Consider the following 16,513-nt stretch of genomic DNA (forward strand, 5'->3'; position numbering starts at 1 on the left):
TGACTGCGTTTTTAGACTGTTTTTAGTCTATGAAGCAAATGTAATTCTTTACTATGACATTTTCTCACAAACAGTTACTACGATTTTAATTAAACTTTGTACAATGACCACAAACTTTAATCTACAATTTTTCTCTCTAAACAATTTTCCTGGCAGTTGCCAAAAAAGTTACTTCTGTGAGAGTGGATGAGCAGATTCCCTCTAAAGTGATTACTCAAATTCCACCACCTGTGACCACGACACTTGATGGGTAATTTGGCGTACCTACCTGATGTACAGATTGGAGATATGGACAGAAAGGATTAGATAAGACAAAGCGAAAATTGAGGCATTAACATCATTATAGGGAATTTGAAATGTCCGTTTGAAAAGCAATTTACTATAATTCATTACGATTACTCTTTGTTTCCCGTTGGGCTGTAGGTAAAATTGTTTGTGTATAAATTTTGTTTTCGTTTGCAACTCTTAAGGTTTTAGGTAATTAATTACGTACCTATTGTGAATTTCGAAATAAATTTTAAGGTAAACTATTATTTGGTGGAAAAATAAAAAAATAACCAACTTTTTTCCCCTTGAAAATTATAATAGCATACGAGAGGTCGACATATGTTCTGGTAAATACGGAAATATCCAAAATTTCACCTGGTGTGTGAATGAGCTGCTTGACGATCTGTGAGGCCGGGTTCCGATGACCAGGGGATCTTCTCCCAGCCAGCTTGCACCTTTATCATGCCCTTCCTGGACGGACGGCCTGCAGCGCTCCTGCAACGGAGAAATTAACTTTAAAATTATATTTAATTAAACACCACCACGCAGAGTGTGTAATTCAGAAAAGAATGAGGCAATTTGCAATTCAATTAGCTTCATTTTTTTTTATCTTAACAGAGATCTGTAACATTATCGCTCGGTTTGCAGCGATATCATGCCAGCGTAGAACAATCACTCTCGAGTAACAACGAAAGTTATCTTAATAAATAAATCTATTTTGTATTTGTACTAAAACTATTGCCTTCAGAATGTTTCTCATAGGTTAGTTTGGTATGTATTTTTAATAATATTCACTTGATTTTTGTGCTATCAGAGTCTTTCAAGATGGAGAATGTTTAAGTTAAGTGATGTAGGAGATTTCACTAGATTGTAATTTTTATTTGCTTTTTACTATTTCTTTCATTTTGATTTTTCCCCACATTCATTGGTGATATTATTTTGCTAGTATTAACTGCAATATTTTATGGCTAAAACGTTTGTGTAAAACGATGAATAATATGCACCTGTAATAGTTTTACCCTTTTCCAGATAGTCGATGAGGATTATTCCTTGCGAATCCCAAAAGACAGTCGCCATAATCTTTCCGGCCGAAGGAACAGTCTTCGCCTTTTTTGGCGCAGATTCCCCCTTGGTAACCCATTGTTTAGATTGTTCTTTGGTCTCAGGAGTGTAGTGATGTATCCATGTTTCATCCACAGTGACGAAACGACGCTTAAAGTCCTGCGGATTCTTCTGGAACAGCTGCAAACCGTCCTTGCAACACTTCACACGATTTCGTTTTTGGTCAAGCGTGAGCAATCGCGGCACCCATCTTGCGGATAGCTTTGTCATGTCCAAATGTTGATGCAAAATATTATGTACCCGTTCATTCGAGATGCCCACAGCACTAGCAATCTCACGCACCTTCACTCTTCTGTCATCCATCACCATATCATGGATTTTATCAATGATTTCTGGAGTAGTAACCTTGTGTTCTTCCAAGAGATGCTACTAACTAAACATAACCTCGATACGCGCCAGTGGTGCTATCTCTCTGACTTTGCACGGACTTTTCAAACTTTTGAAGCCCAAAATTGAACAAAACCGTTAAGGTTAAGGTTTTTGTTTTTCTAAGCGGAAACGTTCCCAAAGAGTTTTCTTTTTTAAATTCAATTAGATTTTATTTAGGTCAAATTGTTCATAAAATAACACCTTCTAAACATTTATTGTTGTTAATTTAAACAATAACAGAAGAAAAGTCTTTGGGTCAGTCTTTCTTGTTCCAAGACTTAATTGCAAGGACAAGTGACTTAGTATATCAAGCGTATAAGCAAGTATGGCGATCCTTTCACCATATTTATTAAAATTATTCTCAATTAGGGCATTGTTTTATTATTATTTTGCCGGATACAAGAATAACTCGAGCTATTTTAAGTAATCTTTAAGTGAAATTGGTTCTTTAAGGAAATAAAAATAAAAAATGTAATAACAAAGAAGTTTGATGCATTCAGCTTCCTCAGTACTTTACTGGTTGCTACAGATTCAATGGAAAGCACGAGCTTAATATTCTTGGTAAGTTCTAATTTGTAGATAATGACGTGCAATTACTAAAGTAGTCTGTTCATAAGTGTTAGAGATTGTGCCGTTAGCAGAGTAACCAAAGTAAATTAAAGTAGCATTCTTAAGAGTGCATGTTTCAGTGGGCAACATTAGAGTCCGCGCATCATCATCTTTGAAGATCAAGACCACTTGTACGCATATTTTCTTTACAAAATGAAACCAGACCAAATATGGACAGATGGTCTAATGGATTTAGAAGTGGTTCTCTTCTTAAGAAGCTTGAATGCCCGTGCCGGTACAGCACTTTGTAAGCTTATTAGCAGCCGCCAACGTCCGTATCTTTGAAGAGTTTTATTTAAACAATATTGTGTGATGATATCAGCCTGTGTATAAAGGTCACATAAATACTCTAACCACTTGCGTTAATTCAAATAGTACCAATGATTTATTGTTGAACTTAACTGTCCAGGAATTAGAATTCGATTCCTTCGCCATCAAAAAACTCTTAAAAAGAATTGTTTTTATAAAATGATTGGGAACCCACAAACAATATTGAGTTCAGAAGGCAGAAAGAATAATGTCAATTATTTATTTTTGGCCAGGAACTCGCTCGTCTTCAGGGCTATTGACAATGGATACTGTTTACATTTGTTATAAGGCTGGTTTACCTTCTCTTCTGTCGGTACTTGGTATTGTTCTTTCTTCCTTCTGGAAGTGAATGAATCAGTCATCAAAAAACAATGAACAATATTAAGTTCTACAATTCATTTATTGAATAAGGAAATCAAAATAAATAAAATATGGAACGTCAAAATCAAACTATTGCATGGCTACAGAAATAAAGCAGATTGAGTGAATCCCTAAACACTCAAAATTACCTCAGTGTGAGTAATGTAGATCTGACTTTAGTTAGCTGGTTTGTATACGGCGAAAGTTATTTATTTTATTCAAACTTTAGTGAGGCGATTAAACTATGTCCTGTATAAAATCTGGGAGAATAATAGTTATTTATTTAACAAGTGTGGAAAGTAGTACTTTTCCTCACGCGAGGCAGGGTTTGCACCAAATTGCCGAGTGTGAGGAAAATACTTGACACTCGAGTTAAATATTATATTTTTTCTGCAACCATTTATTAACTAATAAAATTAAAAATTTCATTTTTACAGTCTACAAAAAGTAATTTATTTATTATAAACATTTATTGTTATATTACAATTATTTACATTACTTACGTATTTACATTACTTATTACATTTTCTGCTGTTTCTTTTATTGATGGAGGAGTGTTTTCTAAACAGGAATCACTAAAATCCATTTTTAATTTATAATTAAAAATATCTAATTATTTATTAAAGTATTATTTTTATTTCTATATTCCTTTCAATTTTTATTTAATTTTTTAAAATTCGTTTTTTAATTATTTAGTTACGTTAAAGCTTATTAAAGTTTTACAGAAAATATTTATGTTAATAACAAAACTTCTTATATCAAGGAAGCACAATAAAGTTTTTCCACTCACTTTTGAGGAAAGTGACACTAATGGGAATTTTTCCCCACTAGTGTGGGAAGTTGGCGCTAAATAATAGTAAGTGCAAAGTTAAGATACAAGGGAGGCTGTCTGAAAAGTTCGCCGTTGATAGTGGCCTAAGACAAGGAGATCCACTGTCACCTATACTTTTCAATCTTGTATTGGAGACTGCGGTAAGAGCCATTCGTACTAATCCGAATGGTACTATTTTAAATAGATTGACACAAAATTTAGCCTACGCGGATGATGTTGTGATCACAGCCAGGAATAAAGCGGCACTAGCAGGATCCTTTCAGGAACTTGAAAGGGCAGCCAAAAAACTGGGACTTCGAATTAATTTCGAGAAAACTTTGTATATGAAGTCGTCTGGATCCCCATTAAATAGGGAGAATATCCAACTGGGAGATTATTCCTTTGGAGCAGCAACACAGTTTAAATATTTGGGGACCATTTTGACAGAAAAATGAAATAGAACAAGATATAAAGGCTAGAATTGCTGCAGGAAATAGAGGTTATTTCTCCCTATTACCTATGGCTGTGAAGCATGGGTATTGACCAAGGATAATGAGCGTCTTCTAAATATTTGGGAAAGAAAGATTTTAAGAAGAATATTTGGTCCCGTAAAAGAAAATAATATTTGGAAGATCAGGTCTAACAATGAGCTTCGTGACATATATGGCGAACCAGATCTGGTTTGTTTCATTAAAGCCGCCAGATTCAGATGGTTAGGGCACGTAGAAAGGATGCCCGAGACAAGAATGCCCAAAAAATTGTTATATGGTAATCCAGGTGGAAGAAGAAAAAAGAGCACGTCCTCGCTTGAGATGGCTGGACGATGTCGAAACCGACATCAGAAGGCTGGGAGTCAGAAGATGGAGACTCCGTGCTTTGGACAGGGACGAATGGAATGCTGTGCTGAAGGAGGCCAAGGTCCTTACAGGACCGTAGCGCCGTACAGTAAGTAAGTAAGTGTGGGAAGTTGGGCATTACACAGCTGATTTTAATTGAGTAATGAGAACTTCCTTACATGGTTGCAGAAAAAGGTCTTTTATTTTAGCGCTAAAAGAATTTAAATTGAAAACTGTCAGTAAAAAAAGTTTTGCAGTTTAATGCTGTACTGGAGTATTTCGACGGCAATGACTGGCTTACTCTAAGTAACTCAAAAAGTGCTCTTGAAAATGTGGGCTTTGAAAAATTTCGACTGAATCATTTTCTGCAGATCATCTTAAGTTCTTGTATTGTTCTACTTTTATTCATAATTTTTGTTTATCTGTTGCTAATTTTGTTTTAGATTTCAATTACATCGTAAAATAGTTTGGTTGGCAATTTGGTAATCGGCAACATGGAGGCTGTGCATTACAATTTTTATCGGAAGTTGGTACTAATTTCAACCGAACATTTTGTCTAAGTCAAGTCTGAGTGAGGATAACATGTTAGTCTTTTATCGATGAATAGCCCCAGGATAGAGGAGGTCTTCGGAGGTTGCGAGATCAGTTTTGGCCAAAATATAGAGAAGGCAGTGTTATTTTGCGAAGAGTAAAAGTAATATGCATTTATTTTTACAGTCCACCAACGAAACCATTTTGCTAAACTTTTAAGGCGATCCTGCATATTTCTGAGGGTGATTACTGGGTAGGGAGAGGATAGCAGGTCACCAGCACACATGGAGAAGATAACATTAGGTTTGGATAGGTAGAAAAATTAACAACATTTAAAGTGTAGCTTCAAGAATTTAAAATAAATTTAAAATATCAAGTAATTTTTACCTTTATTTATTATTAACATTATATTAATTTTTTTTGAAACTATGTGCGTGGCAAGGATGCCGCTAGGAAATCAGAATTGTTGCCGGAAGGCCATTTACGCAATATGGTTATTAATAACCGAGGAGACCCACCTAGATGGCCAATCTATTCTTACTACCTGTTCTCTTGAACGGGTCTTGGTCTTGGTTCCCGTTATAAGGCTAACTCTCCAGTCGATTCGGCTATCAAGATTCAGACCATTTAGGCAAATTTATCTATTAACTGAATGAACCCCGCGGGTGAGGTGGTAGGCAAATTATAAATTGTTTTAAATCATTTCTTTGTTTATTATAATAGTTTTAAAGCACGAAAAAGCTATATTAGTTTGGTATCAGATCCTTCTGACTTGAAGACAGTTAGTTTTGGGCGTAGAAGCAGAACTAAAGAATATATTTAATATAGTAATAGTCGTAATATAATATAATATAATAATAATAATAATATAGTAATATGAATCTTTAGAGCAATATTTACAAGAATATTATGTATATTTCTGCTTCTCGATAAATAAGATTCAACTACTGATATTAAAAGTAGAGAAACGCCTAGTATATTTCAGGCGGTGGGCTTTGCGTCAAACTACCGATCAGGTGTCGTGAACGGAAGTGGATGGCTAACATATTTAATTACGTCAATTACCAATTAAATAAAATCCAAGGCCAATCTTGGGGATCTTGAAAAATAAATCTTCGTTTTGCACTTCGCATGTCTAACCATCCGACTACAACTAATTGCCCTCAATGACCAGTCATTTCATCTATAAAAAAAACGCTTCAAATAAAATTAATAGGTTTTTTTTTAAGCTCAGACTGGAGGAGTGGATGGAACTTAACGGCCAAAATAGCATGGACCGATCAAATTGTGCTAAAGAGAGTTCAGACTTGATAGCTTGCTGGTCGGCAACGCACCACTTCTTCAAAAAAGAACATAATCTTTTACCGTAGAGGATTTTGAGGCCCAGAAAGAGCTGACTTGGCGACCATGGTACACTGTGAATGTTTGGCTTGTTAAAACTGTATCCACTTTTTATCGCAAATGGCCAATCGCTTTATAAATCGAAAATCACTTAGACTGCTGGCACTTCCCAATCCTATGTGCCTTTCACTGAATTGACAATTTGTAGAGGATAGTGCTTTAGTTTTTAGGCACCGATCGTATTCCAGGGTTCCAATGCTTTCAAGGACCTAATTATGGTACTCCTACCACACCAAATTTTCTGGTTTTGTTGGAAGCTGGCTTTTCATGAAATAACAAGGACCGTGGTATCCACCATCTTGCCTCATCAAGTCTATTTCCCTGGATTTTTTAATCCAATACTGTGCCGCAAGAACTGACTTTGGTCTCATTAACTTTACAAATATTTCAAGCTATAGTACCCGGCATATCCATTTTAAAATAATACTTTAATTTGCTTGGATTTCAATTTTTAATTCACTCATTTTATTGATTCAAACTGTCAAAAGTCGATTATTTACTGTTACTTAAAAATTAATATCAAGTATTGAGACCATTAGTACAATATTGACCTTTGTTTACAGTAACTGTTCTGTCCATTAATTGAAAGAGAAGACCTGTAGACCTTTGTTACATCCTGGTGAATATCAGTTTCCGAATATGAAACAATTTCAACATTAGAAGGACATTAGAATCTGGAGAATTTCGGTTGGTTCCATCGATAAAGCCATCACGATCTAGACCCTAACATTCAAAACAGGGAAGACTGTGGGTTTCTATTTCATTCCACACACTTCCGGCATTTAATTTAGCATTTATATTTGACCACGTTGGAACTCTTATTAGTAGAATTAATGTTATTTTGAACGATATTGGAAAAAGCAATTCTTCAAATTTTAAATTTTCGTATCAGCAGATTTACAGTTACAAATTTAACAAATCCTAGCAGTCCAGAACACTTCAACAACAAGCAATGAAAGATTTTTAATGGTATATTTTTAAAATTTTATTTCTATTAAAACTGTCCGGTAGGACAGTTGTATAAGGGTTGATGGTCAAAAACTGCACGAAAAAGCGTAACGTTGAAAAACACCCAACTTTGACAATTTTTTTCTCTTTTTCTATAAAAGATAAAATTCCCAAATTTTCTTTAAAATAAAGGGCAAATCCTCCTTTATGACTGTAATTTTTTGCAACAACCCAGATCTAATAGGTTTTGAGAAAAAAGTTGCTGAAAATGAGCAAAAACGGCTTTTTCAAAAATTGTTGTTGTTCTTGTTCTTGTTGTTCTTCTTCTTCTTCTTGTTGTTGTTACCTTTTTTGTAAACAACGTAGCGCCTAAACGCGTGAACCGATTTTCATGAATGAGGTGTCATTCGATTCGGAATTTTATGTAGATGTGCCTTTTGGGGGTCTCGGCCCTGTACATTGAATGGGAGAGGAGTTAGCCCCCTTTATGTAAGGCCCCCTCCAAAATTATTATTACTAATTACTCTGTAAATCTTGGCCCGATTTTGATAAAATTTGGTAGGATGATAGGGTTAGGGCTCCCCTACCTAACAATAAAGCGACGATCTGCTCTTACACTTGTTAAGGGGAAGTATAGCAATCGTTTCAAATTATCGACACGTGAACCGATTTTCATGAATGAAGTGTCATTCGAATCGAAATTTTGTACAGATTTGTACTTTAAAAGTCTCGACGCTATGCCTCATAAGGAGGGGAGTTCGCCCCACCCAAATAAGGCCCTTTCTGAAACTATTATTACCAATATTTCTACAAAGCTTAGTCCGATTTTGATAAAATTTAGCACGAAGAAGTGATTAAAGCTCCTCTATGTGGCTGTGAAGTGCCATCATGCTCTTACACCTACTAAGAGGAAGTACTGCAATCGTTAAAATTATCAATGAGTGAACCGATTTACATCAATGAATTGTCGTTCGATTCAAAATCTTTGCCTTTTAGGGAGAAGTACTGTAATCGCAGTTTATTTTTCTTGCTCCTCTTAAAAGGAAGTACTGAAATCGCAGTTTAATTTTGCTATTTACGTACAAATACCTTCCTATTTTATTCAAAACGCTTTCTCAAAAAAATGGTTATTGAGGATGGTTTGGGGACCGTAACTATAATCATTCTTTAAAAAGATCTCTCCAGTGGTAGTTACGGTTCCGATTTAACACCTTATCAGGTTATAATGATAGAATACCTTATTCCAAATTTTAAAAAATCTGTAAAGCAGACGTAACTTTGCAAATAGACAAAAAGGAAAATCTATCCAAAAGGTACAAAAATCTCCTTAACAAAAACTTACAGTTTTAAAAGTTAAGTATAAGGGTTGATTAAACGCCAAAAGGTACACAAATCAGCAGTTCCCAACATTTCATTAATACTTCATTGATATAATTTAAGTAATTTTACTGCATTAACTTTTCCTTCACATTTTTTAGAATTTATTAGATGTCACAGACCCTTATGCTGGCCAGTTCATTCATAATATTTTTTTATTATAATTATGATAAAATGAGTGATGAATTATTCTGAGTAGTCACATATACATGCATGTTAAAGTAGAAAAAAACAAAGTTAGAGTCGGCCACTTTTTAAATTTCAATCACGGAGGATTCAAAACAATATTTCAGTCTTAAATTCGTCTTACCGAAATATTCGTGAGCACAAATAACATACATTTAATAACAAGTAGATTATTCAACAATATTTACTCATTTCTCAATTGTAATTTAATTTAGTCCCCCTAATTTTACTTATGGTAAAATACTGGAATAATTAGCTGTCCTAAAAATATGCATATCTTTATTTTCTTTATTTTATATTACATATATATAACATTGTGGGAAGAACACCTAGATTGAGAATGTAATTGAAGAAAACTATATTATTTGCGATAAAGCCAGATTATTTATTACTTATTATTACAAACGTTTGACTACAACATAAAATAACAATTACTTTAATCGAAGAATGAACTTAAACCAATGATTTTTATTTAAAAATAAAAATAAATGCATAAAATCATTGATGTAAAAAAAGTTTATGAATTTTTTAGCCTCTTATTTTTTTTATATTTTTTATAACGTTTTCTTTTTCACCTGTGATTAATAGTTTGATTATTATAGATAAATAGATATTACAGTCAATCTAAGTTAAATGGTGTGCTACTTGAGTAAATATTTTGTAGACGAAAATGGCCAGCATAAGGGTCTGTGACATCTAATAAATTCTAAAAAATGTGAAGGAAAAGTTAATGCAGTAAAATTACTTAAATTATATCAATGAAGTATTAATGAAATGTTGGGAACTGCTGATTTGTGTACCTTTTGGCGTTTAATCAACCCTTATACTTAACTTTTAAAACTGTAAGTTTTTGTTAAGGAGATAAATATTATTACTTCGTCTAAAACTCTAGGGCTGCTCCAACCAGCTCCTACGGGATCCAGTTCCACAGCCCCGCAAAAGATTGTGTTAAACACCTTCATGAACAACCGCTTAACCTGGAATCCACCATTCTATACTTAAACGAAAAATACTAAATAGACGATCTTGACAAATGATCGAAATTTTCACTATGCAACACAAACTGATACACAAACCTGAATGGACATTGGGAATGGAACTTCGGGGCTCAGCCAAAGCTTCCAATATCTACGGAATCCAATCCTTCCAATCAAAAACACTTCGTCGAATACTTTGTTTCTAACTCTATCTAGCACCGAGATTTCCTTGTTTCCTATGTTTCTGAAGCTGAAAGAACCCGCTAAGTTACGTTCCTCAGTTTCTTTATATCCTAACCTTCTCGTACCCTAACTAACAGTATTACCAGCAAATCCTCCAAGATGGTTGAAGCGCCGGTGGCCACGTTTACTTTTTAATGAAGTAAATGCTAGTGCACAATAGTACCACTTCGGGAGTTTCACTAATGGGTGAATTCTCCCCTAATGACTCATGTATCTCTCGATGTATATCATGTTGTATCAGCTTCATTTGTTGCAGAAATGTACTGCATTTGTGAAAATAAATGCAGTATAAAAGAGACAGTCTGTCAGTACACTGAGACCACGAGCTACAAACACCTTTTCCTGGTTAGAGGGTCTACAATATAAATATTAATTATCCAATAAAAACTTCATTTAAAACATTTTTTACGATCCGAAAGTATGCTTAACTAATAAGGAGAATAAATAGTAACAGTTTCATGATTCTATTGAAAAGTTCTCGTTTCTAAAACAAAAAGTGAACCAATCAGTTTGATCGATATTATGACATCATGATTCCATAGATCTCTAATAACTACTTTATTCCTTATCAAAACAACCAATATTTACGTGAAGTGACCTTTTGTTTATTTTACTGTGATTACTATTTTTGTTGAAGAAATTGACTATCTCAAACAGGCTTTTTTTGATCAATGGTTTAGGCAAGGTTAAAAAGTGCCCAGTTCCTGAAGAAGCAAATAACTTCATATTCTTTTCTTTAAATTACTTTCCTTACGTAATAATATTGTCCACTTAAAATTTCTTGTTTTTGTGGTTAGATTATTCCATCACAGGTTATTAGCAGATACATACTGTCGACCGTTGGAGGTGGTTTATTAGAAACAGTTCCGGGTGACCTCGAAATGAGACGAACCTATATTCTCCTATTGTACAACCTTGCCATCTCTTTTGCATTGGAAAATCTTATTAGATAAGGTAATCAACCGAGAGAAAGACTGGGTAGTTTAGGAAGAAGTTAAGAATCAGCTAACTAATCAGAAACTCTATGTTCCTATAATATCAATGTAATAATAATAATAATAATGGGAAATAGCTGACGAATAATGTGTGTAATTTACACTATTCAGGCTACTGGCTCTTCTCAGTGTTTATAACAAAGAAGGAAATATACTGTCTGACTCTAAAGAATATTATATTGGCCCTCGCACGTAACAATCCAAACGTGATTGAACGTTCTACGCAGGCAGAGATATCTGGAGTGTGTGCGCCTGCAATTGGCCACAACATTACATCTGTACACAGTTCCAGACAATCCTCAGCGATATCCGTAACATTTTAACAATATGTTACAATATATGATTTCTTATTTATATTAACTCATCTCTTTTATCAGGTTATTTATCAGCGCTAATAATTACAGCCAATTAGTTGCAAAGTGGTCCCAAATTTAACTGAATATTTATGGTACAAATTATCAATATGACGGAGGCATTGTGATCGAATTGAGGTTCCTCAAAAATTTGTGCGTATTTTATACTGTAGTCACATCACGAAAAGTTCATACGCTATGATGATAAGCTTACTTCAACCCAGCCATACTGATTTCAACATTTACGGAGTCATAATCCAGTTTCGCTTCAAGTAGTATAGAGGATCAAATCGTCCTCTTCTTACCAATTTTTTTTAATAAAAATTTCAAGAGAAAGGAGGCTTTTTAGGACTGAATCCTGTATCAACTTGGCCACTTGCTGCTCTCAATTTGTGTGGAGCTTTGAATACTGTTTCGGTTCCTTGGTCCCCTGGTCACTCAGGGATTCCGGGTAACGAACTTGCTGATGAAACAGCAAAGGAAGGAGCTGCGATGATAACAATGACTCCTCAGCCCATTATCCCTGTATCCTATCGACGTTGTAGAACAGAGGTGGAGCAGTGGATTTTGAAGGAACATCGGAAACGGTGGAGATCCCGAGCTGACTGCCGTCAGGCTAAAGAAATTCTTGGCCTGTCAAAAAAAACGGCTATAGTTGGTTTTAGCAGGTCCCGGATCCGCCAGTTGGTGGACATGCGAATTTAGCGTATCATCTTTTCAAATGCGGCCTTACCCAGTCGCCAATTTGCGCTGGCTGTGGTGAGTCCGATGAGACTGTTGCGGCACTTTGAAGAGGTGTGCCCCCGTTTATTCTAAAACTAGATTTCTTGTCTACGGAAGGTCAAATGTCTCCCTACCGGTGATTGTAGCATCTGGTAATCTTAACGAACTTTCTAGGTTTATTCAGTGCACGGGCGATTGAGTCGCCATGCTCCCTAGTGTCCTGCTGCCACTTTATTAGTTTATTGTATTGGCATCTGGCAACCTTTAGCCGGATTTGTTGTTTCAAAGCCCCGGTATCTCTCGTGTGATGAGGGTGGACGGGGATCAATGGGCATTTTGGATTGCCTGCGTTCCTTCCCCTTTTTGGTGGAACCGCCCTTCTAATACAATCTACAATCAACTTTGCCGCTGGATGTAATTACTTTTTATGAAAATGTTTTTGTATTATGTTTAATTTTAGATTGTTGCCTTCCAGCGCCTCACTTGTCAAAATACTTTTCGGCCGACCACTTCCAAAATTTTAGTGTTAATATAATTTCTAATGCGTGTATAATTTTTAATACAAACTTTAATTTAAAAAACTTTAATTATTTGTTAACACAAACTTTAATTCTTTTAAGGAAGTGTTTTCTTATTACGATCTTTTATCTTCGATAGAAATGCGATAGAAATATTTGGTCTAAATATATTTAGTGATCTTGAATTAGGTAAAGGAAACTACTTCACTTCACTGCGGTCACTAATATTGTATTACATACAATTGTTTCGCGATAGGTTTACTTAACTCGTCTTGCTTGACGCCTTTAAAACGTTGTTTCGATACTAAAAATATAAACTATAGACGCAGACAGGAAATGATCATATCGTCTAGATCGAAGATCGTATACTATTTCCAGATGTGACAGAAAACGAAGGAGGATAAAGGCTAGTTGGTTACACTTAACTGAACTTTCGAAAACCTTCATTAATTGAGCGAATTAATAACTCTCTATGCTTGCTTGAAAACCATAAAATAGAAATTGACAGTGTTGTCCTAATTTTAAGAACGTTGCAAAAAAATAAAATGAAAATAGAAATATGACATTATTTAGTGTAGAGAAGTTTTATGGAATATGAGTTACTTAGCCACTCAAGAAATGAGAGTTACATAAGTAGATTGTCTTACAACAAATATAAAAGTGCCACTCCTTACTCGACTCTTTTGTATTCAAAATAAAATTTCAAAAATTAGTTAGAAATATTTGGAAAAAAAATTGATTTTTTCGCGCGGTGCTGGGCCACTGGGCGTCCTGACTTTCTGTCAATTTGAATTCATTCTCTTCTTTCATTTTTTTTTTTAACATTCTTCGAGCACTTATATCAGTTGCATTTAGAGACAGATTTCGGTTATACACATGTTAAACTGACCCTGCAAAGTTTGGGGAAATTTCTTTTTTTTTTTTTTTTGTATTTTAAGTGTAAATGATAAACTGTACTCTGGTATCGGCCATAATTATGTTGAAAAATAAAAGTTTTCTGATGCTTGTCTAATGAATGGCAGAGGATAGCATTCAACCTGATAAAATATGTTGAAATCCAAACCAAAATAAGATTAATTACATCTCTAACAAAACCTAAAAAGGCCAAAAAGTAGGGCAATAGGTTGTCAACCCAGCTTTAAAACCAAATTATAATAAAACAAAAACAGCTGCGTGCCAACAATTTATTATTAAAAAGCCAGAGTTTAACATTTTTTTTTTTTTTTTTTGAGATAACAAGATGGTTGCCTAAGTTCTGTGTGTTGTTTTGTTCTATGTTTCGTGTCAATGTAAGAATGTTTAGCTGTCTGTTATTGACCTTCTTTAAATAATGTAATATATAGACTGTTAGTTATTCTTTTAAATTAACGCCCACAATAAAACTTTTATTACATCATAGAGACATGGTGACGTAATTTAGATATTATGGAGTCACCATTATAACAACGCAATCCATCATCTAGAAAACAGAAACTTTGTCAAATTGTCCAAAACTACTTCTTCATTTTGGTATACTTAACTTTAAACATCATTCTGGCATTTCTTCTTTCCATGTAGACATATTTATGACTAGATGAAAAATTATATATTTACATAATGCTATTTGTTACAACATAGACTAATTTAAATACGATGGCAATGAGATAGACACTGCTGCTTCAACTGGTTACTGACGCACTTAACTAGATTTACATTTAATAAATATATTGACGGCTAACTGAGATATTTTAATCATTATAGACAAATGGGAAAGTAGAAATATTTCAAATCTTGCACAAAAGAGTTACTTATTTTATCAGATTTTACTTTACAATGAGGACTTCCATATTCTTGTAAAAATTAACTAAACGCTTTTCTGGAATAATTCGACAAATTATTCAGGAAGTTAAAAAAATACCTTCCACAAATCATGTCATGGAATTCAAGCAGGACAGTCTGATCCTAAGAGAAAACGATTGAACAATGCTTCTTTTAACAGTAGAGATGTTTTAACAGATGTTGATAGAAACAGGGTTCACCCGTAACATAATCGTTTATTACGATCTATTGAGAAGTATGCTTTGTCCTCTTGATGTTCCGCAAGGAATAAAACCTCTTGATATACCAACTTTATGTAATTTCCACTCACAAGTATGCACTGTCATTTAATCATTATCTTTATTTATTTTATGCCATCTTATACACATATGTGAAATAAATAAGTACAAACAAGAGATGTTATATACGCTATGTGATCTATTTGCCTCACCCGATGAAACGAGATAAGAGATGCGAGCCATTACTGGAACATTGCTCTGCCTTGATCAGAACAGAACAACACCCTGGTGAATATGTTGAGGTGGAAAGTGGAATAGAGGGTTTGAGCTACAGGATAAGGGTGCCCGGGTAGATTAGTGTTGAAAGTGAGCGGATTAGTTAATAAATAAAAGATATGTTGAGGTCGTGATGAAAGTAATCATTGGTTACGTTAAATGGTGCATTGATGACTAATTGTCGTCTTAGGACGAACTCCTAAGAAAGGACAGAACTCTTGGGATATAGGAAGCATGGCATATCTCCTATATTCCGCTCCGTACAATCCTGTAGGTCGTAAAAATGATTTGTAGATAGATACTCAGTTTTATATGTGCGTACGGTGCAAGTTATCGTTTAAGTTGACTGTGTCTTCTGTTAAATCGGGTATGCCGGCTCCATGTTAGTCTACTATACAGATAGAAACCCACATAGCGGACTTGGATGTCGATAAGATCTGACTGCCTGTCTGTTCCTCAATGGGCAGATATGCTGACTCAGTTTAAGTATAATCATAGACAAAATAAAGCATAAATTTATGGCTGAAGCTGAATAAAATTTATTATCTTAGACGATAAAGATTTTTTAGATTTGAGTGTACAAAATTTATTTTATTATTGCAATAAATAATTGAATAAATTAGCCAGTTGAATGTTGAATTTTAGAGATATTTTGAAGAAGGATCAACTAGGAAAACAAATATAAGCAACAACAAATAGAAACAAACCGCCTGAGAGGTTGCTGAAGTTTGAAACTCTTAGAAAAGTTTCTATTCCCAATTAATGATTATTTAGATTAATCTGTACTCATACATGAAGGTGAAGCAACTAACTCCGCACGCTATGTCTCCCATCAATTCAGATAACATACCACAAAACATCTACCACAAAATATCTCCATGATATCTTTAAACCTCCAAGATTCTGCCTACGTATTTGATCAAGAAGGACGGAAGCCAGTGAAGTATTATTACAGAGTAAATTAATAAACTTGAGAAAATGACCGAATTTTAAAATTTATTCAGAAAATTTTTATAAAAAAAAAATCATTCACAATAAATTCATGTTAACAGTCAAGATCTAAAGAAAAAGATCTATCGCAGCCATTCAGGTTTTTATATTTATTTTTTCCATGATTACATCACGCCTTGTCTTCAGGGAAATTTCAATATTATTCCATCATCATTACTTTTCCATATTTGGTTCAAGTAATCAAACCTGCAACCCTCAACTTGCTAGCCAAATAATATGACTGCGAACAAACATGGGAAGCAACCTAAACCAATA

The 16,513-nt window shown here is 34.4% G+C and overlaps 1 protein-coding gene across 7 annotated transcripts in view; it reads right to left on the minus strand.

Annotated features, from left to right (window-relative positions):
* The window catches only part of Shrm (shroom), a 689,404-nt gene that overhangs the window by 162,496 nt on the left and 510,395 nt on the right, over positions 1-16,513 (minus strand). For all 7 annotated transcript variants that reach the window (XM_074118535.1, XM_074118541.1, XM_074118537.1 and 4 more), the window contains one exon: positions 643-762. In XM_074118535.1, coding sequence (XP_073974636.1) covers positions 643-762 — 120 coding nt within the window. The remainder of the gene's footprint in view (positions 1-642; positions 763-16,513) is intronic.

The sequence above is a fragment of the Rhodnius prolixus genome, unplaced genomic scaffold (assembly GCF_049639745.1).
Source record: "Rhodnius prolixus isolate KJV_2025 unplaced genomic scaffold, Rpr scaffold_2, whole genome shotgun sequence".
NCBI lineage: Eukaryota > Metazoa > Arthropoda > Insecta > Hemiptera > Reduviidae > Rhodnius > Rhodnius prolixus.